Raw genomic sequence first — 23305 nt, forward strand, 5'->3', positions numbered from 1 at the left:
ACCACAGCAAATCAAGCAAGATGGGCTTTGTGGGTGCGGTGTGTGAGGGAGTAGACATGCAGGCCGACAACCGCCTCAGGAGCTGTTCTTCAAGCACTGTCTACTTTTTTTCTTTGACAAGTTCTCTACCCCAGAACAGGTCAGGTAGCCTAAGCTGGCTGGCTAGGGAGGCCCAGTGATCCACCTGTCTCCCCAGCTCTGGGTTACAAGCATATGTCTTTCTATGTTGAGCAGTGCACTAACTTGAGTGATTTTCAAGCAGCAACAAGGAAGTGTTAACAGAACAAAGCTCTAGGGTATATCTCAACACTTGTAATAAACAACACTACTATGGATCTCTATGAGTTTGAGGCCAGGACAGCCAAGGCTACAGAGAGACCTTGTCTTGAAAAAGCAAAAACACTACTAAGCAGGATGTATTTTGGTTTTTTGATGTACACTAGTCTCATGTATACAACCACCTCCTTGTACTGGTGTTATAGGCATGACCTCCCATGCATGACTTATGTGATAATGGACATCGGACCCAGGACTTTGTGGATCTAGGCAAACACTCTGCCATCTGAGAAACATCCCTAGTCTGCACAGTAATTTTCCTAATCAGGGTCTGTGTGGTGCTAAGTTGGGTTAGAGATAAGAGGCCAGGAACTGAATTATGCTCATTGGCTGACCACACATGACTATCAATATGATTCACATGTGTCTCAGTAGAAGCTGGAGTCATCACAAGCCTCAAGCTTTAGAGGTTGTGAGCAAACAGTTGAAACAACACATATTAACTCTTTGAATGCCAAGTGTTGTCTGTACTTTCTTTTATTATCACCATAGTCTTTGCATCAAGGTACATAGCAATGATAGCAAGTTTCTTTTTAAAGCTTAGTATTAAATATTAAATATCTTCCCCATTTTAATTTTACATTACTCTGCCAAGAAAAAAAAAAAGGATTTAAACTCAAGTTACTTGAAGCCTGGACATACTTCCATGATTAGCCGGGCTACATCAAGGCGGTGGCTTTGTCCTGCCACATAAGCAGATCTAGGCCCTAGAAAGATGGGACCAGGTTATAATTATTTTTGAAAAGTGTGCTACAAAAATGGATGGCCTGTTATCAGCCAGGTTACAAAGTAAGGACAGGGATAAGGGAGGGATATTTTCTTCAAGAAAAAACAAAACATAATTTCCGAAGAATCCCAGTTCATAATTTTTCCCCAAAAGTGGCTGGAGGAATGGGTGAAATCTCAACATGAGCTCCCAAGTCCTACCTGTGAAGGACCAGCACTGCCTAGCTGTGGTGACTGCCAGGAAATACACACCAAAGTGTGCCGCCCGGTGGCTGTGACAGCGAGCCGAAGCTTCGCTGTACTGACTTCTCTAAGAGGTTTCTTCTAGAAACAGACAACTCAGATGCTTCCTCTTGCTTCAGCAAAGAAGTTATTTTTAAAAGCACTTGGGAAGTTCCTCCTCCACCCCTCAGGTGGGAAGGCTCAGAGAAGGGAGTCGTCGGTACAGCCACCTTCTAGGCCATAACGGAATTCCTGAAGGTTGGAGACCCCATAGAAGTGGACGAAAGCTGCTGCCACCACCAGGACGTGGAAAATCTGATGAGACTGGAACTGCAGAAATAAAGAGACCCACCTTCAGAAGGATGGAGAGGAGTTGGAGGAAGCATTTGCTTCTTTCGGTTTCTCCTTAAAACTGCTTTACATCATAAAATGATGCTTACTACAGAACAAACATTAGTACTAAGAAACTCTGAGACATCAGTGCTGGTTTCATTCATCTTCTTCCTTCAGACAGTGTACACTCTACACTCAAATACTTCATGGTCCGCATCTCTTACCACCATCTACTCCCATCTTTCACCCTGGCCAATCACTCACCATCACAGGCCCTACACCAGGAGTCATTTCTTACCCATATGTCAAATTTTCCAGGAAAGAAGCGCTCAGGAATCCGAGCAGCATAAAGGCCAGCTCCCGTGATGTACATCACAGCCATGAGGAAGAACCAGCCCATCTGGCCCACTGTGGTGGCCTTGACAAAGCCCTCAGCGATTGTGAAATGCATGGTGGGGACAACACCACTCAAGCCAAGTCCCAGGAACACTCCTGAACAGAACAGACACGACTGTCAACAGGAGACAGCTACAGGGAAGGCACTGCTGTGAATCTGGAACTGACGGATTTACTTTGTTTTTCATTTTTTAAAGATTTATTTATTATTATGTATACAGTGCTCTATTTGCATGTGCACTGCAGGCCAGAAGAAGGCATCAGATCCCATTATAGATGGTTGTGAGCCACCATGTGGTTGCTGGAAATTGAACTCAGGACCCCGGGAAGAGCAGTCCATGCTCTTAACCTCTGAGCCATCTTTCCAGCCCCCAAGCTGACGGATTTACGAAAAGCAACTGTTTCCTTATGAATTGTACATGTTTAGAAAATTAGGCAAGGCCGGCAGTGGTGGCCCATGCCTTTAATTCTAGCACTTGGGAGGCAGAGGCAGGCAGGTCTCTGTGAGTTCGAGGCCAGCCTGGTCTACAAAGTGAGTCCAGGACAGTCAGGGCTACACAGAGAAATCTTGTCTCAAAAACCAACCAAACAACAACAAAACAAAATTAAGCAAAGATGGCTAACAGTCTGCAGATAGATGGGATCCTGTGCCCTCTTTGACCTCTCTGGGCACCTGCATACACATGCCAGACGCAGACTCACACATATATACAAATAAAATAAAAGTGTGGGGTAGTTACCATGGTGGTATACTCCTTTAATCCCAGAACTTGGGAGGCAGAGGAATGTGGATCCCTTTGAGTTCTAGTCCAGCCAGGGCTACCTTTCTCAAACAAAATTTGAAAAACCACACAAGTTAGAAACCATCTATGGGTGACTTGGTACAGATCCTAGATGGCTAAGACGAGTGGCCCAAAGCCAGAAGAACAGGCTTTCCATCAAGCTCACAGAATGGGATGAAGAGACGCCTCAGTGTAACGGTGGCGTTCCAGATGCTTCCTTGTTAGTTCCCGGCACCCAGGCTGGGAGACTCACAACTGCCTGGAACTCCAGCTTAGGAGATCTGACTCTGTGGCCTCCATGCACAGAGACACACTAAGACACACTCATAACCATAAATAAATAATACATTTTTAAAGGGACCATTAAAAAACCTGCACAGGATCAAGCCAGTCAAAATTCCAGCACTGACTGGGGAGAGGCTCACAAGGTCCCATCTCTGAGGAGCTAATGACAGCTGGTGGATACTGGGGAAGTGACCCATTCTTCTTTGAGGGAAGAGGCCACTGGAAAGTTGTCCATGTTTCAGTGATGGCCCAACAGCCACAGGCACATGGGCAGCACTAACTGGACTAGTGAGTGAAGTTGGGTGGGGACAGGGAAGGGGAGGTCTGGGAGGACACTGGAGGGTAGGATAGACAGAATCAAAATATACTGTATACAGGCACAAAATTCTCCCCGCCCCCCACAAGACAGGGTTTCTCTTGTAGTGCTGGTTGTCCTGGACTCGCTTTGTAGACCAGGCTGGCCTTGAACTCACAGAGATCCATCTGCCTCTGCCTCCCAAGTGCTGGGATTAAAGGCCTATGCCACCACACCTGGCTCTTTTTTTGCCCCCAAGACAGGGTCTCTCTGTGTAGCCCTGGCTGTCCTGGACTTGCTTTGTAGAGTAGGCTGGCCTCAAACTCACAGAGATTTCTGCTTCTGGAGTGCTGGGATTACAGGCATGTGCCACCTTATCTGGCTTAAGTACAGAAGACTGAGGTACCCAGAACTCTGCTCGTCTGGATAGATGGAAGTGTATACCCCATGAGCAGCTGCCTGAAGCTCAGGGACACGAGTAAGGAACAGAGGACTGAGGACTTGTTCCCATACTGTACAGAACTGGGGCAGCGGTTATCTCCTCTGTTTTGCAGATGCTTCTGTTTAAACAGTGCCTGGCTCTTTTAGCTGATGATTTAAAGAACAGCATACATGGGGGGCGGGGCTCTTGGCAGTGGCGTACACCTTTAATCCTAGCTCTTGGGAAGCAGAAGCAGATGATTCTGAGTTTGAGGCCAGCCTGGTCTACAGAGCAAGTTCCAGGACAGCCAGGATACAGAGAAACCCTGTGTCAGGAAGAGGAAAAAAGAAGGAGGAGGAAGGAGGAAGAGGAAGAAGGAAGAAAGAAGAGGAGGAGGAGGATGAAGAGGAGGAGGAGGAAGAAGGAGGACAGGAGGAGGAGGTGGTTAGCAGTTATGAGTACTGGCTACTCTTTGAGAATCTGGGCTCAAGTCCCAGTACACTCATGGCATCCATGTTCCAAGGTCTCAGGGGATCCAATATCCTTTTCTGGTCTCTGCAGGGACCAGGTATGCTATGCAAATGGTGCACAGACACACATGTGGGCAGAACACCCACACACATAAAATAAACTAGGAAAAAAAGACAAGGCTTCTGAAAACTAGTGGTAATTGGTAGCATTGCTCCAAGATCTAAAAACTTAAAAAAATCCAAATGACAGCCGGGCGTGGTGGTGCACACCTTTAATCCCAGCACTCGGGAGGCAGAGGCAGGCGGATCACTGTGAGTTCGAGGCCAGCCTGGTCTACAAAGTGAGTCCAGGACAGCCAAAGCTACACAGAGAAACCCTGTCTCAAAACCAAAAAAAAAAAAAAAAAAAAAAAAAAAAAAAAAATCCAGATGAGTCAACAGGAAGGAGGATGTCTTAATGCTTGCTATTATATTAGCTAATCTTTAGGTTCCAGGTATTTTATTCACAAAACCATATACTCCACTCCTAGTAAAATGCCCCAAGGAGTGTAAACAGTTTTTTTCATGTTTGTTTTGACACAGGGTCTTGATCTGTATATAGCCCACACTGCTATTTACCTTTATTTTATATGCATTGGTATTTTGCCTGAATGTTTGTCTATTTGAGAGTATAGGATCTTGGAATTATAGACAGCTGTGAGTGGTCATGTGGGTTCTGGGATTTGAACCCAGGTCCTCAGGAAGAGCAGTCAGGGACTTTAACTACTAAGCCATCTCTCCAGCCCTGGGCATGTTAGTTTTCATTTCCTTGTCTCAGTACTTAGGATTCAGTCATTAAAACGACTGCACTTGGGGCTGGAGAGATGGCTCAGAGGCTAAGAGCACTGACAGCTTTTCCAGAGGTCCTGAGTTCAATTCCCAACAACCACATGGTGGCTCACAACCACCTATAATGAGATCTGATGCCCTCTTCTGGCCTGCAGGTGTACATGGAGGCAGAGCACTGTATAGTTAATAATAAATAAATAAATAAATAAATAAATAAATAAATAAATAAGCCTTAAAAACAAAAACAACAATGACTGCGCTTGCTACATTTTTAAAGCATCAAAGCATAGATGTGCTAGAAGGTAGCTGACTATTTGTATTATGACCTGACCCATTAGCACTGAAATATCAAGGAAAGAGCTTTGAAAATTCATACCACTCTTTAAGCTAAATCAGTTTGTGTGGATTTCATGAATTAAAACACAGGGTTGGGCTGATTCATGGCCCAATACCTCTGAGCTTTACAACAGTCTTCCCACCTGCTCAGCCCCCTTCCTCTTTCTCTTCCCCACTCTCTGGTACTCAGGATTGAACCCCTGGGCAAATGCTCTTCCTTGGAACTACTATCTCCAGCTTTGAGACAGGGTCACCTGACTGGCTTTGAACTTGTGATCCAGCCAAATCGACCTCTTGAGTAATTGGGATTAAAGCAGTGGTTTTGAACCTGTGGGTTGAGACCTCTTTGAGGGTCAAAGGACCCTTTCACAGGGATAGCGTAAGACCATCGGAAAACAGGTTTTTATATTATAATTCATAACAGTAGCAAAATTACAGTTATGAAGTAGCAACAAAAATAATTTTTTGGTCAGGGTCAGCCTAACATGAGGAACTGTACGTATTAAAGGGCCGCAGCACTGGGGAGGCTGAGCCACTGCATTAGAGGCATGCAGCAGCAAGCCCTTTCTACTCACCTGCTCTAGTCTGCCGGTGCTTGGGAGTGGCAAACCGATCCCACTGTGCCACGATGATGGCAGAGATGCCCAGGACACAGACGATGGAGAGGTAGATGAGCCGTGGCTGTGGGGAGCAGTAGAAGGAGTAATAGAGCCAGGGGACAAAGCTCCCCATAATCAGTAGAGCAATCCCTGAATAGTCCAGTCTAAAAATAAGCCACAAAAACCAAACACGTGAATAGGAGAAGTGAAGAGCGCCAGTGGCTGTTAGCTGTTGTTCACCTGCACCCACGTCTTACCATTTCCTGTCTCAACATTCCTCACAGTACAATCTATCCTATACCCATAGGCCACAAGGCTGAGCACATTTTGCTTTCCGGTAAGACAGTCTCTAAGAAGGCCAGGCGTGAGGGGCATACCTGTGATTCTAGCACTTGGAAGGTGACAGCAAAGGATGAGGAGTTCAAGACTACAGCGTGGACTTAAGTCCAGCCTGGGCTGCATCAGCCACTTTTAGAACATGACACCCAGGAAAGCTCTGAATATGAGCTGGACGTGGTGTCGCATGTCTATAATCTCAGCACTCGGGAGAGGCAGGTAGATCCCTGTGAGTTCCAGGCCAGCCTGATCTACAAAGTGAGTCTAGGACAGCCAAGGCTACACATAGAAACCTTGTCTCAAAAAATCAAACCAAACCAAACCAAAACAAAAAACAAAACAAAACAAAACAAAACAAAAAACAAAGGTTCTGGATAATTTCTCCAATCTGACGGAGTTCTAAAGTAAAACCCTTGCTGGGTTTTGTTTGTCTGTTTGTTTTGAGACATGGTCCTGCTAAAGGGCCCTAACCTCATTAGGTAGCTACACTGGTGTCTCGTGCAGTTTACTCTCCTGCCTCTGCCTCCTGAGTGCTGGGATTACAGTTAAACGCCACAAAGCTCAGCATAAGAGGTTCTTTTGCTTGTCCTGTTCTTACTGACTTTTTCCTTTAAATTTCTGTGTGCATTCGCGATCACCCAAGTATGGAGGGCAGAGTTGGTTTATGCCTTCTACGTGTGGGTCCCAGGATTGAACTTGGACCATCAGGCAAGGTGGTAAGCGCTTTTAGCCACAAAGCCATCTGACCAACTCTCCTCTTTTTAGAGAGTCTTGCTCTCTCTAGCCTAGACTAACCTGGAACTCACTATGTAGCCTAAGCTTGCCTGAAACTCACAGCAATTTTCCTGCCTAAGCATCCTCCCAAGGCTGAGATTACAAATGCTAGCTACCAGGCTTATTTTTTGTTCAGACAGGGTCTTGCTATATTGTTCAGGCTTGCCTCAAAATTTTGGGCTCAAGTGGTCCTCCTGTTTCAGCCTATTGAGTAGCTTAGAATACAGGTAGGTACCTCCCACCCTGCTTGGAACTGACATGCTAAGTAAAAATGTACTTTAGTTACTGGAGTCACTGGGAGAAACAACACAATCTACCACTATCACTAAAACAGCAGGAACAACCACCGCCCAAGTAAACAGAACCCCATGCTGAGCTCGAGACACGGCAGTCCAACAGACAGCTGATGCTTCTAGTGACGCCTGGCCAACCAAGATAAGCTCCGCGTGGGGGAGAGCACTGGCAGCAGGAAGCACAGACTGCCTGCCAGACACCACGTGGCCTGAGCCAATAGGAAGATAAGCTCATATTAGGAACATGGTCTTGAAAGCAACCCACCGGTGGCACCTCAGCTTTCACAAAAGACAGTACTGTTCCAGGAGAAAATATATCCCAGGATTAGTGTTCATCTGTTGAGGAGGTTGTGGGAAGTTTATCATGAAGTTTTAGTTTTCACAAGAAAAACACCCCTACCCTTGCCAGAGCAGAAGAGAAATATGTCATTTCCCTGAGAACAACAGGGGTTCATTTAGAGTGACAGTGACTCCAAGCACCTGCTCAGCACTGGGAGAAGATGTGACAATAACTCACGTTGCCTTTGTTCCCGCTGGTCTTTCAACTTACTTGGAAAAAGTCCGAGAGACTTTCTCTGAATGACAATAGACGGTGTGGAAGAGCCAGGAGAAGCTGAGGCAGAGCACTGCACCCAGAAAGAACATCCCAAAGACCACCTTCTCCTGGAGGGGAGCCATGAAGTACATGTTTGGTCTGAGCATGGTCAAGATTCCCAAGAAGAGAAACAGCACAAAACCTGCACAAGGAAAAAAGAAGGCACAGCCCATGAGGAAGAGTGGACTATACGCACTGCGACAGTTGATGTGCCTATCAGTAAGTTAGAAGACTTAGCTTAAGAACTGCCATCAGCAAGGGAAACAAACCTAGACACCAGGCTGGCCTCGAACTCACAGCGACCCACCTGCCTCTGCCTCTTCACTGCTGGGATTAAAGGCGTGTGTCAACACCGCCAGACATTTTATTATTTTTTTAAATGATGCATTTATTTTTATTTTATGTGCATCGGTATCTTGCCTGCATGTATGTCTGTGTGAGAGTGTCAAAGCCACTGAAATTGGGGTTTTGGATAGTTGTGAGCTGCCACGTGTGGGCTGAACTAAGCCTACATCCCCTGGAAGAACAGCCAGTGCTTTTAACCATTTTTGAGACAGGGTCTAATGTATCCCTGGCTGGCCTCCAACTCCCTGTGTAGCTAAGGATTACCCTAAATTTCTTACCTTCCTGTCTCTGCCTCCTGAGTCCTGGGATTACAGGCATGTGCCTCCATGCCCAGTTTACTCTGTGTTAGAAATCAAACCCAGGGCTTCTTGAAGCTAGGCAAACACCATCAGTCAATATATATTCTCAGGCCACCCTGTGAAATGCTGGCGTTTTTATAGTGGCAAGTGAGGAAACAGGAGTTCCCACCACACGAATGTTCTACCAGGAATCCAAACAGAACATGCACTTCCTCCTGTCTTGGGCCTTCTACCCTGCCATAGATCAGCAATCAAACATTAAGTAAGGTCAATGGTAATTTAAAGGCAAGACTTCTGATATAAATTATTTGGAGAAGCTTTATTCTCTCCTTATAGACAAACGGTATAAATTGCTTGGTAAGTAAGACTGGAATTCCTTTCCTGGTTACTCCTATGTAACCCAGGTTGGCCTTGAACTCAGAGACCAAGTGCGGGAACTAAAGGCGTGCATCGCCGCCGCCGCCACCGACCTAAGACTAGAATTCTTGCTGGCAGTGGTACTCAGTGGTACAGCACTTGTCACTACACTGGCTTTCTCCCTCATCCAAACCACTCACCAAGCAGATGTGTCCAGATGTTGCCAGTTTCTGTGTGGATGCGGAAGATGCTCTTGAAGCAAGCCCGGAAGGAGGGCATAGGCGGCCTGTGGCCGTGCAGCAGGTAGTCATTGTCCTTCAGCCAGTCCGGAAGCACGTCGTACGGGATGACCCTCCAGCGCCCCTCCCAGACCTACAGCAGACACAATGCCATCAGGTGGGCCCAGAGAAAAGCATGTCTCCTGAGAACACTGCTCCAAAGAAGAACCTGTCTTAGGAGGCTACCACTCAGGGTCAGAGGGCTCCAAGTCACAGGAAACTAAGCCTGGACTCAGAGACACCAACAACAGGACAGTAGGACTAGCACAGTGTCGACTGATCATTTATTTGACCACTTTATGATGAACCTCCTTTAGGCTCCTTGAATTTTCCAATTAATATAATGAGAGAGAACAAAGAAATTTTAAACATGCTTTTCACAAACACAAGTCCTTTCTTTGTTGTTTTCCTAGAGCCTTTGTCTCCTGCTACTGTCCCCGTTTACACTCTAAGTTTTTACTGTGCTAATACTACATCTTCACAAAGCAGGAATCTTTTCTTATTTTAAAAAGTATATTTATTTATCTTATATGTACATGTGTGGGCATATAAGTGCAACAGTATGCACATGCAGCTCAGAGGACATCTTACAGAAAGTGTTCTTTTTTTTTTTTAATTTGTTTGGTTTTGGGTTTTTTGGTTTTTCGAGACAGGGTTTTTCTCTGTGTAGCCTTGACTATCCTGGACTCACATTATAGACCAGGCTGGTCTTGACCTCACAGGGATTTACCTGCCTCTGCCTTCTGGGTGCTGGGATTAAAGACATGTGCCACCACCAACCGGCAGGAAGTGGTTTTTTTTTTTTAAATAAATTAAACAAGGTTCAAGGGATTGAACTCAGGCCATCAAGCAAATGCTCTTGAACCTAGGTAGGCTTGCAGGTACAAACACCCCAGGCAAGCCCCGCCCCCACCCCTTCCTGGCTCCAGGCCACACCTTATACACGAATTCCTCCATCTTCTCCATGGCATGGTGGGCTTGAAGAGGAAGCGTCAGTACCCGCACCTCCTCCTCCTCTTCCTGGGGCACTGGGCATGCTTGTTCTTCTTCAGCCTAAGGAAGCAGCACACACAGTCTAGACTCACATCACCTCCTGATCTGCACATTCCTGGGGGGATCCCACCCGGCCGCTTCTTCATAAAGCTTATGCCTCCACTCCCAAACCATGATACACACGGAGTTCAACACTACTGTCTGAGAGTCACGCTTTGTCACTCGCTCGCTCACTCGCTTGCTCACTCATTCTAGTTGGGATAGAGGAGGCAGAGTGAGAAACTAGTGTTGGAAGAACACAGGCTTGGCGAGCCAGCCTATATATTTTTTTGTTAGTTTGTTTTTTGGGATGGAGTTTTTCTGTCTATCCTGAAACTCACTCTGTAGGCCAGGGTGGCCTCAAACTCACAGAGATCCACCTGCCTCTGCCTCCCAAGTGCTGGGATTAAAGGAGTGTACCACCATGCCCGGCTTCACTTTTTCTTTTTAAGGACAAATTTCCCAAATAGTCTTATCTTCCAGTCTGCTACTAATTATTTGTCTGTCTGTCTGTCTGTCCAGCCTTCCATCTTTCCTACCCACACAGCATCTCAGTATGTAGCCCTCACTGGCCCCTCAAACCGAGAGGATCCACCTGCCTCCGAGAGCTGAGTCTCAAAGTGCATGGCATCACATTCAGCTCTGGTCCACTAACTTTCAAAACAAAACAAAGAGACAGGCTTCTTAGTGGTGACTGTGACAGTCTTTTTTTTTTTTTTTTTTGGTTTTTTGAGACAAGGTTTCTCTGTGTAGCCTTGGCTATCCTGGACTCACTTTTGTAGACCAGGCTGACCTCGAACTCAACAGCGATCTGCCTGCCTCTGCCTCCCGAGTGCTGGGATTAAAGGCGTGCGCCACCACGCCCGGCTGGTTTGGTTTTTTTTTTGATTTTTTGAGACAGGGTTTTGTGACAGTCTTATTTGTCATGCTCCGGCCACTTTCTCTAGGGCAGCTATCATGACAACTGTGGCCAACCGCAATGGCCTTCTTGGCCATTTTTGAGGCCTTCTTGGTCTACATGGTAAGTTAGAAAGCTCCGGGCCAGTAAGAGCTACATGAAACAGCAACAACAATAAAATAAAAATAGGGAAAGATGGCTCAGTGGTTATGAGTGCTTAACTGCCCTTGCAGAAGATGCGGGTTCAGACCCATCAATGTCACAGTGGCTCACAACTGCCTGTAAGCTCTTCTGACCTCCACAGGTTCTTGTACGTATGTGGTATGTGTCCCCCGCCCCTTTCATGAAACACACCAGATCTCATTACAGATGGTTGTGAGCCACCATGTGGGTGCTGGGAACTGAACTCAGGACCTCTGGAAGAGCAGCCAGTGCTCTTAACCTCTGAGCCATCTCTCCAGCCCATATTTCTCTCTCTCTCTCTCTCTCTCTCTCTCTCTCTCTCTGGTTTTGAGACAGGGTTTCTCTGTGTAGCCCTGGCTGTCCTACACTCACTTTACAGACCAGGCTGGCCTGAACTCACAGAGATCCACCTGCTTCTGCCTCCCAAGTGCTGGGATTACAGGCGTGAGCCACCACGCCTGGCAAAACACATGCTTTCTTTCAAAAAAATCACAATGTCAATCACTTCCCACCCATAGCAGCCCCCAGGCATATGGGGTCTCGGAACTGGTACACTCAAAGCCATAGTACTGATTCCTGGGCCAACCAGACGCACCAGCACAGCAATCTTACTTATTTATTTGCAACATGCTCTTCCTATGTAGACCAGGTTACCCTGGAACTTACAGAGCACCGTTGCCTCTGTCTTCCAAATGCTGGGGTTAAAGATGTGTGCCACCACACCAAGCTAAGCATAGCAATTTTTGTTGCTGACATTGTTTTTCAGAAAAATTCTATATTGTCCAGGTTAGGCTCAAATTTGCAATTCTCCTGCCTTAGCGTTCCAAAATTTGAGATTACCAGCATATGTGGGGGAGGGTGTGTTTTCTCCTCATGAAGGCTCCAGAACATAGAGGAAGTCTGGTAGCTCATTGTCCCTGGGCCGTGTCCACTCGCTCCTGTGTGAAGACCCTAATGCCGCCCCAACAGTCATTCTTTCTCTCGTCTCCTTAGAAACTAAGCCCCGGGGTTAGTTCGGGGCAGCGATGTTAGTGCAGTTTTACACCCAGCTACCCCTACAGACATGTCCCAACTGCCCCATGAAGAGTGCAACTGAGCTCTGTTTGGAGTGCTAAAGCTCTCTCCCCTTACTCATGTAAAGGAGAAAGTAGAGGCCCCCTTCCTGCCTACACGCTGCAGGGACGTGGGTGTGACAGAGACACACTAAGAATTAGGAACACGAGGTGCGTGACGGGAGTGCCTCCATATCAGCTCTGCACTGCTTACTTCAGAATCACTTCACCTACGAGATCTCTGCTTGTCACAGCTGAAGGAGTTTTTGTCTGTTACATTAATTCGTGTCCATTTAGTGATTGCTGATGTTCCTGCAGCTCTTCTGCTGGACACTGAGTTTTCAAAGGTACTGGGTGCTCCCCAAAGCTCACAGAGGAAAATAAAGATACCAAAGTCAGTAGGATAAAGACTTGCACAGAGCTATTCTTGAGGTACTGTGGGTATTTTGGAAGTAAGATGCCGTCTTAAAAAACAGTCAGAAGATGCTCAGGAGGGCACTGGTCAAGGGAGCAGCCCTGGAGGACAGCTTACCTTGGCTGGGCTGGTGGCTGCCCGCTTGCCCTTCTCCTCCAGCAGGGGTCCCAGCTCAGCCAGTTCCACCGTGTCAGTTTCTCTGTTACTAGAAGGAGCCCCATTGCCCTGTGCCACCACAGATCCTTTGTGGGAAGACATCTGGCTGGTCCCTCAATACCTTGCAGCTTCAGCTTGAGGAAAGGTTGGGGTCTCTCAGCCCCAGAGGGCAGAGATCTTCCTGTGATGGTAGACACTGCAAACACAAACATAAGGGGTATTGACAACATGGAACTCATTCCTGTAAGTCTACATTGAATATGACACAGCTAATGAGGTTACCCTGCCTCTGAATGTAAAGGGTAGCTCACTGTTTAAACGAAACCTGCAGTCTTCTTCAGAAACTCTCTAATCTCACACATATCCATATATAAGGCTCATATATTTATATAACCTTATATACATATTTAATCTCATTATATACACATATGGCCTCATTTAGTATAAATAAATGTGGTGGGGGATTGAGACCAGCCTCACTGTGTAGCTCCAGATGGCCTGGAACTTGGTATGTAGACCAGCCTGGTTTCAAAGTCAGAGTTCTACCTGCCTCTGCCTCTGCCTCTGCCTCTGCCTTCATAGTGCTGAGATTACAGGCGTGCAGCACCAGGCCTAGCTTTTTTCTTTTTTATGTGAAACCCACATCTGGCTACAGGCTTAGTAATGGATTAAATGCCAACTCATTTGGCCGTTATTTGCATATATTTGGTTAAGCATGCCTTGCATGGAAAAAAGCTGGATATACTCAGTGGCTAATACTCTGCAAAATCTACTCATATTTTAGGATTACAATCTGGGTTCAAGTAGCCAAGTGTATGGTGTTGCACACCTTTATTTCCAGCATTTGGGAGACAGAGGCAGGTGGATTGCTGTGAGTTCAAGGCCCGCCTGGTCTACAAACTGAGTCCAGGACAGCCACGGCTACACAGAGAAACCCTGTCTCAAAAAACCAAAAGATGTAATTATTTTAGAAGCCCAGTGGTGGTGGCATACATCTTTAATACCACCACTTGGGAGGCAGAGGCAGTGGATCTCTGTGAATTCAAGGCCAACCTGGTCTACAGAGCAAGTTCCAGGATAGCCAGTGCTACACAGAGAAACCCTGTCTCAGGGGGAAAAAACTGGGTTCAGGGCTCTAATAAGCTTTCATCACAGTCTCTTACAGTAAGCAATGACTTACCTGGAAGCAGGAAGCTGAAGACAAGGAGGCACCCCAAGTCCGCCCTTTGCCACACACATGCCTAATCACAGGCTCCACAAGAAGCACGTCCCAAGCACCACAGCCCATAAACCTAAGCCCCATGCAAATCACCTTTTAATAAACCAGATACAGGCATACAAGGTCTTTTAGGAAAATCAGAATTCAGTCTTCTCAGAAAAGTCTCAGACATTCTAGGGTTTTCTACATTGCTTTTGATGTAACACTGCAGATTAGGCTTCAAGGAGGTGTTGATAATATAAAAGAAAAGGAAAGTTTCCAAAGACTTCTACTGTGGGGTAGATTGCCAAGTCTTTCTTCTTCCAATGACAGGGGCCTGTGTCACTCATAGCACCAGCCCGGGGCACTGAGAGGAACCACAGTGGGCTGCATGATGGAGAGAAGCTTAAACCTAAGAGCCTGACTCCTTCATGTTAAGTAAACATGACTATTCCCTAAAGACACACCGCTCCACCCACAGCAGCTCACTGTATACACAAACATCTCTGGCATCTGTGCTAGTTTTTACCCAAGAGTAATCTCAAGTCCCTCCCAGGGATTACAATTAGGCACATGCAGGTTAGAGTTGATCTTAGGTATCAATGACTGGATTAAGGGGCATCCAACTAGTTGGTAAAGCATTCTCTGGGCTGTGGACTTTCAGGAAGAGACTGGCATTTGAGTAAGTGACCTGCGTAAGGAAGACATGCTCTCACCCATGAGAATGAATACCATCTAATTTAGCTGGCCCACAGGTAGAACAAAACAGAAGGCCTGTGGGAATACACGCCTTTAATCCAGCACCCAGGAAGCAGAGGCAGGTGGATTCAAGCCCATCCTGGTCTACATACAGAGCTCTGACCTGCTGGGGCTACAGTGATAACCTGCCTCAAACAAACAAATAAATGAGTAAATGAATAAATAAACAGTGCTCTCCGGCAGGATGGACTCTTCCTGTAGACATTCAGAACTCTAGGTTTTCTTTGACCTTTGGGCCCCAGGAGAAACACCAACAGCCTCCAGGTCCTCAAGCATTCAGCCTTCAATTAGAGGCTTCCTTAGTTCTCTAGCCTGTAGATGGTCTATTTTGGGCATTAACCTCAACACGCATGTGGGCTAAATCCCTAAACAAATGCCTGTGCCTGCCTGCCTGCCTGCCTTCTATTGGCTCTGCAGATGCCTGACTAATATTTTAATCTGCCCTCAGGTGAAGGCAATCCTCATGGAGGTCATGCATCATCTTATGCCTAACACACACACACACACACACACACACACACACACCCTGAAAGAGTCAAATCTAGTCCCTGAGAGACACAAACAATAACTCATTATATAGTACACGTTTATGTCAACACAGCCAGTTCCTCCTCCTTTTAGTGTGCACAACTGTGACAAGACATTTGCCAACACCCACAGTCACATCAACACTTGAGAACAGGAAACTGGAGGCCCCTGGAAACTTCGGTGGATAAGCAACTCACATGAGAAGCAATATTGGGAAATCTTAACAGCTGGCCTTAAAGCATACTTCCTCAAAGGGAAGTGCTGCTGAATAAACAGTTCCCAGAGATTAATGCACAACATTGAGCAACAAATCAACAAACCAACAAAGAGCTCAAGTCTGAAAAGAAGGACACACTAAACTACCAGTTACAGCAGGCAACCAGGGAGAAACTAAGCAAAGCAAAGGCTCGCAGTATTACGTGGGTCCTAAAAGATGCAGATCATAGTTTTGGCAAATCTACATTTCAAAATGAATGAATGGGCACATTCCTGCCACAAACATGACTTATCATTATACCCCTGGTCCAGGTTTGTGCCTTCTTTTCCCTACTGTGGGGTTTCCTCTTATCTCTTCTCCCAGAGTAAGCCAACTCACTCACTGAATAGTTATTAAAAAGTGTATTTAGTTCTATAAGGTCCTGTGCAAAGTACGAGTTGAACAGGTTATGTCCCTGTCTTTGGTATAAGCAGATGGCATAAGTTAATATGTGACACGATCTCGCTGCTCCAGGAGGACAGTGCAGGAGAAGAGCTCTTTAAGCAGAATGGTCACACCCTTAATTCAGTTGAGTGCTGCTCAAATATTCCACTAGAGGCACAAGGATAATACAAACTTCAAGTTGTCCAAAGACCAGAAACAGAATCAAAGCTGGTATTTTTGCTAGTTTCTTTAACTGACCAGAAAGCTTTTGTGACTCCAAATCTCTTGGACATCCAAGTTTTATTCTCTTTTCATTCCAAATCACCCGATTCTACCAATTCTGTCCAGCTCCACTGTCACGAGCTCCCACCCCCTCCCGTCTTACACCTAGAGTCTCCAAACCCAGCAGCCACCAGCTAGTTCATCAAACAGAACACATCATGCACTGATGTACACGCAACGGATGCCAATGGAGAGGACGTCAGTGGAGGGAGAGAAGGCCGGTGTCCAACTGGGTCTTCTAAACGTAGCGACACAGAGAAAGGAAAGGAAGCAAGAGGCATCTGAGGTCTGGCAAGAAAACAGCAGTAACGCTAGGCCCTGAAAACAACACTGCTGTAGGGGACAGGAAATTACAAGTATTGCGGGCTGCTAATTTAAAAACCAACACAAAGCCCTAAGGTGAGACAGCGATTCCAGGAGGCCAGACGAAGGAAAGCCACCTTCTCTCTCTGCCTGCTTCTACATCCTAACTCGCTCTAGAGAAAACATCTTTCCTCTCAGATGGGCCGCACCCAGCACAGCAAATTATAATTGAGCCAAACTCAAGGGCGCATTTTTGTTGGGATTTCCTCAACTCACGCTAATAAATGTTTCCCACTAAGCTCCCCAACTGGACAAATGTAAGCCGTCACAGACTAAGGCTGTGGGGAAGGGGAGGCATTTGTGTTCCTACAAATAAGATAATCCTGCACCAACCTCTGAGAAAAGGTCCAGTTTTAACCAGCAGCCAATTAGCTGGAGAGTTTCCCTTAGAGATTTTGAAGATAATTTAGTCTCTGAAGCAGTTTCCAAGTTTTCCAAGCTATGACACATATTTTCCCCAGAGTCTATGGCTCAGGGCCTCCAGGAGATTTGAAAGGTCCTGGACTCCTCTGTACAGCGTATGTAGATGAGCTGGGCTCTGTCTACGCACCGTGGCTCAGTGTCTAAAGACCCACCGGGCAGTACAAAGACCCATTTCTCCTCTACCAGTCTTTGCTGGGGACGTTGATTTCGTAGCTCTGCTGGGGGAATATGAGTCAAGGCAAAGGTCTATATTGACATTACCAGACTACTATAATGGCGCCTTAGCTCTACTTGATGCCAAGTGACAATGGCCCAGGATCTGAAGGGGAAACAAGTCACAATCTCACTTCCTTTGTAACTCTCCTCTAGTTACAGCTATCCCAACAGAAAAGAGGTCTTGGTAATCTCAGAGAAAGGTAAACTCCCCCACAGCCACACCCACACAAAGGAGGAGGAGGGAAACAGGACAGATTTCCCATCTCACCATCCCAACTCTTCTTGAGATAGGGTCTTGCTATGCACACCTGGCTGCCTTGGGGTATTCTAAGTAAGCTAGATTCGTCTAGAAACTCTGGTGATCCTTCTGCCTCATCCTCCCGAATGCTGGAGAGGTGGTTCAGCAGTTAAGAGCACTGGCTGGTCTTCCAGAGGATCCGGGTTCAATTCCCAACACCCACATGGCAGCTCACAACTGTCTGTAACTCCAGTTCCAGAGGCCCTGACACTCTTGATACCCTCACACAGACATACACACAGGGAAAACACCTACACGCATTAAATAAAACACACATTAAAAATAAAACAAAACTGTATAACCCCAAACTCACTTTAAACTGTGCACCCCCAAAATCTCACTGAAGCACAAGGAACCTGGCAGGTACTTGCTTAAAAGCCAGGCACCAGGAACTGGTTTGGCTAGAGAGTATCTGCAGGATCTTTGCAATGCAACTTGCAAAGTTGTAAAAGTTCGCTACAAACTTTATAAACATTAGTCATACCCGCATTTCTAAGCAGCGAAATGGGACCAAGTTCAGCAGAGTGAGAATAGACTGATGGGCAGATAGCGGACAGAGGGACAATAAGGACAAAATGTAACAAGGTTGATGAATACCAACAAGTTTGATGAATACCAGCACCCCACAAGAAAAACCCCACGTTACTTAACAAAGCTCGTATAGATGAAGGAGATGCCACAGCGCCTCAGAGTGACAAGCAGATGAGCATGACGATGTAGCAGGGGTGTGTGAGAGTTTCGGCTTGGCTCTACACTAACTACTTCCTGCAAGAACAGGGAACGAACTTACCGCCCACAACCAAAGCTAAGTTCGATCTTTTAATCTGAGAATATCTAATGAGTACAACAAAATGTACAACTCTGGCTACAGGGAGAAGGCAGAGCAGAGTCAGAAGCCTGGAGTGGTTGCTGATGTCCTTTAAGAAGGGGTTACCGAGCCAGGCAGCAGTGGTGGTGGTGGCGGTGATGACGGTGACGGTGACAAAGGCTGGGGTGGCCCACACCTTTGATCCCAGCACTTGGGAGACAGAGGCAGGGAAATCTGAGTTCCAGGCCAGCTGGTCTACAGAATTCCAGAATAGCCAGGGCTACACAGAGAAACTCTGTCTCTAAAAAAATACAGCAACAACAACAACAACAAACCAGTTGCTGAGGGCTGGAGATTTGGCTTAATGGTTAAGAGCACTTGCTGTTTTTCCAGCGGACCCTGGTTTAATAGAGCACTCACACGTCGGCTTACATTTCCAAGGGAGCCAACACACCTTCAGCAGGCAATAGGCATGCACATGCGCACATGCACACACGCACACCAAATAGCAGCATGCCTAACATTTAAAATTAAAAAAAAAAAAAAAGGGTGTTTATTGGATAATTTGATAATTTCTTTTCTTTTCTTTCTTTTTTTGTTTTTGTTTTTCAAGACAGGGTTTCTCTGTGTAGCCCTGGCTGTCCTGGAACTCACTTTGTAGACCAGGCTGGCCTCCAACTCAAGAGATCCACCTGCCTCTGCCTCCCAAATGCTGAGATTAAAGGTGTGTACCACCAGCCCCTGGAGAAGAATCTGTTTTCTAATAGCATGACCATAAAGCTAAGAGCTAACGAGTGCTGGAGGCACTGAGAAGAAAAGCTTTCCTTTAGTCGAAAGGCTCAAGAACAATTTGCAGAAGTGTTTTAGGATTTGACAGGTACAGATAGTTAGGGCATTCCAGGAAAGGCACCACTGTAAACACGGGCCTGAGGAAGCATGACTCCCAGATTAGTGAATAATCCATTTCCCTCAGGGAGCCTTAGAGGTCACTCTGAAGAGAAAGAATTAACCCACCATGCTACCTGCGGTGATGTACTGTCCCTCGGCAGCGGGGGCCTATTACATTATGGGTGCTTCCTAGGATTCTCTTACGTGCAGGTAAGCAGTCACCTACATTTTCCTCAGAAAGCATGTCATTTCTGGGCTACTGAGGACACCACGACTTGAGATTCTCCTGTGCAAATAGGTACAGTTTGTGAAGGTCCACACCAAAGTCCAATGCTTCACAGACAATAAACAGCAGCTTCTTAAGACTGATTCCTCAAGGACCCGTCACAAAATAAAGTACTTGTGGAATAAAGAACTGCAGTATAAACTCCCGGGAGCAGAGGTTACACCATCACAGCGGGCCCCTCACTATCAAAGGAGAAAAGCAACGAACACACCCCAACATTACTTGGGTTCGGTAAAGAACCACCCATTACCACCTTCGTTTTATTTACCACACAACTGCAACTGCTGGATTTTCTGGCCCGTCTGCTAAATACTCGAGGGAAATAATCTGATTAATATAGTAGATCCCATTGCCTCTTAGTGCTCCGCTGCCATCTGAAACTGTGTAAGCCGAAGAAACTAAAACCAAGAGCTAGAAGACCCAAATTCTCAAACCAGCATCCATCACCCTTAGGTTTCTGAGCTGAAATCTGGGTCTTTTCCAACACATCAGCATCTGTTTACATTCTAGCCGAGTACTACCTTAGGGCCGTCGACTGTCCATCAGCCTCCCCTCCGACCCTAGGCAGGAGGGAGCCCCGTCACGTCTGACCTGCGGATCGCGGTGGGGCCTTAGGGTTCCCGGCCACCCAGGGCCGGTACTCCCAACACCCAACTCGACTCCGGGGGGTCGCCAGCAGGGTTGGAACGCGACCGTCCCCCGCGCGGCTGCCAGAGCAGCACTCCGGGACTACCGGGCCCCGACGGCGGCGAGCAGCCCCCCGACCGGAGGCGGTACGCGGTGGGAGGGGCCGGAAATGTTTACGGAGGACCTCTCCGAGGGCCCCGCGGAGAGCCGCAATCCAGGAGCGCGCCACTCCCGCAGTCCTCTTCCAGAGCCCGCGCCCCGCCCACCCCCGGGATACTTACGGCCTGGCTGGCTGCCTCTGCTGGGAGCCGCGGGCCCGGGCGCTACATCCCGGGGCGCTGGAGGCCGCCTGCGGCCGACGGGCGCCCGATCCTCAGCGCCCTGCCCGCGCCGGAAGGGCCGCGCGACCGCACGGCGTCACCTCCGCAGCCGCGTCACCTTCCCGGCGCTACCTCGCCCCCCCCCCAACCCCCCTCCGATCCAGGCATTCCTGCGCGTGCCAATCACCCGCGCGCTCTCGCGGTCGCCCCGCCTCGCTTCGGTTCTGACCAATCGCTCGCTCGGGCTGTCCCAGCTTGGGCGCACACTGGCTATTTGCAAACGCCTCTTCTCCCGGCACGCACTTGGGCGCGTGATGGAAAAGGGAGCCGGGAGCCGTAGCTCCGACCCTGGGAAGGAATGCTGAATCTCCTACCCCACCGACTAGCTGTTCAGCTCCGAAACATTTTTTTTTTCTTTTCTCGGTAGGGAGAATTGAACCATTAGGCAAGACCACTACCCCTGGACTACATCGTTAGCACTGAAACACTTCGTTTTCTTTTTAACAATTTTTAACCCTTTTTAAAAATGTTTTGCCTGCAAGTATGTCTATATGAGAGTGTCAGATCTTGGAGTTAGAGACAGTTGTGAGCTGCCATGTGTGTGCTGGCATTTGAGCCCGGGTCTTCTGTAAGAGCAGTCAGTGTCCTTCTTAACCGCTGAGTCATCTCTCCAGCCCCTCTTTTAGTGTTTTTTCGAGACAGGGTTCCTCTGTGTAGCCGTAGCTGTCCTGAAACTTATTCTGTGGACCAGGCTAGCTTCGGACTCATTGAGATCCTTCTGCCTCTGTCTCCCAAGTGCTGAGATAAAGGCGTGTGCCACCACTGCCTGGCCACACGCTTTTATTTTTGTTTGAGAAAAGGTTTAATTCTGCAACCCAGGCTAGCCTCTTACTCGCGGCGGTCCTGCTGCCTCCCGAATGCTGGGATTACAAAGGTGCGCCACCATACACAGATCCGAAGCTCTTTTATTTCTGTATGCGATCTCTTAATCCCTCCCTCTCTTCCTACTGTATGCTATTTGTGGAATGACTACCACAAATCTGGCACTCAACTGGATCGAAGTTCTGGTTCCTGTTACTTCTCAGAAAGGGAGAAGTTGTTGCTTCCTCCCTTCCTTCTTTCCTTTCTTTCTTTCTTTCATTTATTTATTTATTGTTTTGTTTTTTGTTTTTCGAGATAGGGTTTCTCTGTGTAGAAGTTGTTTCAAACAAGCCCTAGCTTGACAATTTTCTGCTCCAGCCCACGTTCCCATGTGACCTAAGAGAGCACGCCTTGGAAGACAGTATAGGGTGTAGGGTGTGCTTCTCTGCCAGAGCTGAACCCCACAATATAGGATTTGAAGATTGTGTCCATTTTCTTTTTTATTTCTTTTCTCTTTTTCCCAAGACAGGGTTTCTCTGTGTAGCCTTGGCTGTCCTGAACTCACTTTGTAGACCAGGCTGGCCTCAAACTCACAAAGATCTGCCTGCCTCTGCCTCCTCAAGTGCTGGGATTAAAGGCGTGCGCCACCACCTTCCAAAGAATGCTGCCCGACTGATTCCGTTCAAGAAGCTAGGAAAGGTGACCAGATGGCGGATGGATGCTCCAGGAGAGTGAAATCAATTGTGTTCTGGGCTAGGGGTTCATGTAGACCCAGTTCCCTTTCCTAACCAGCCTATGATCTTTAGCGCATTACCAAACCCTTCCAAATCATTACTTCATCTGGGAAGTGAGGGGAAATAGCGCTACGTCAGTCTATAGAGATGAAAGACGGGTCATGCCGGTGTTTGCAAATGATTTGCCTCATAACAGCTAGCTATTTATTATTAACATGTTACCTGCTGTATAAAATCCAAAACCTTCTGCCCAAGCTCAGCTTTCTTCAGCCTTGCCCTTTGCAAGCTGGCTTTAAGCTACTTTCTTGGGCCTCATCTTCGATCTTCCTTTGGCACTTTGGGCCTCAGTTAATTTCTCCTACTTCTCTTTCACTCAGCTGGCTTTTGCACCCTGATCCTTCTGTGGCCTGCCCTTCCCTCACCAGCTTCTAAAAAGATCCAAGAAGTTTACAATGCTCAGTTCTAGGCTTGCTTTTGGCTGCAGGTAATCCTACGCTCGGCTTCAGGCTCTGCCAGCGACTGACCGGCTGCCTGTATTTCCTTTAGCAAATCCTTAATCTTCAACTCACAGGATTAGCATAAGGATATTGTGCCGTGTAGGCAGAATTCTTTGAATGATACCTGGTACACGTCTGTTAACAGGATGTAAATTCTTCCTGACTCTCAATCCTTTCCTGTCAGGACCTCTGCAGTGCTGTTGATAGCTCTCTGATGTCATGGTTTGCCACTTGACTATTTAGACTTGGAGGCATTTGGGGGATAAAGTCTGTCAAGTCTATCACCAGCTATTTTTTTGTTGTTGTTGTTGTTTTGTGGGTTTTTTTGTGTGTGTTTTGTTTTTTGTTTTTGTTTGTTTTTGAGACAGGGTTCTCTTGTGTAGCCTTGGCCATCCTGGACTCAGTCTGTAGACCAAGCTGACCTCGAACTCACAGCGATCCACCTGCCTCCACCTCCCGAGTTCTCAGATTACAGGCGTGTGCCACCACTGCCTGGCTTTACCAGCTATTATTAGTCACAGCTGTAACCTCAGGA

The 23305-nt window shown here is 47.1% G+C and overlaps 1 protein-coding gene across 3 annotated transcripts; it reads right to left on the minus strand.

Annotated features, from left to right (window-relative positions):
* Window positions 1-795: 795 nt before the first annotated feature.
* ADIPOR1 (adiponectin receptor 1) lies at window positions 796-20803 on the minus strand. 3 transcript variants are annotated; one of them, XM_084796344.1, is made up of 8 exons: window positions 20640-20803; window positions 13004-13238; window positions 10243-10359; window positions 9229-9400; window positions 7983-8169; window positions 6006-6193; window positions 1916-2109; window positions 796-1614 (listed from the first exon to the last, which is right to left on the minus strand). In XM_084796344.1, the coding sequence occupies exons 2-8, from the start codon at window positions 13142-13144 to the stop codon at window positions 1486-1488; spliced, it is 1128 nt and encodes a 375-aa protein (XP_084652470.1). In that variant the 5' UTR covers window positions 13145-13238; window positions 20640-20803; the 3' UTR covers window positions 796-1485. The 3 variants fall into 3 exon arrangements, with proteins under 3 accessions (XP_084652470.1, XP_084652472.1, XP_084652471.1); XM_084796346.1 differs by lacking the exon at window positions 20640-20803 and adding an exon at window positions 20323-20494; XM_084796345.1 differs by lacking the exon at window positions 20640-20803 and adding an exon at window positions 20253-20494.
* Between the last annotated feature and the right edge of the window lie 2502 nt (window positions 20804-23305).

Source organism: Acomys minous, assembly GCF_964271855.1.
Source record: "Acomys minous genome assembly, chromosome: 1".
Taxonomy (NCBI): Eukaryota; Metazoa; Chordata; class Mammalia; order Rodentia; family Muridae; genus Acomys; species Acomys minous.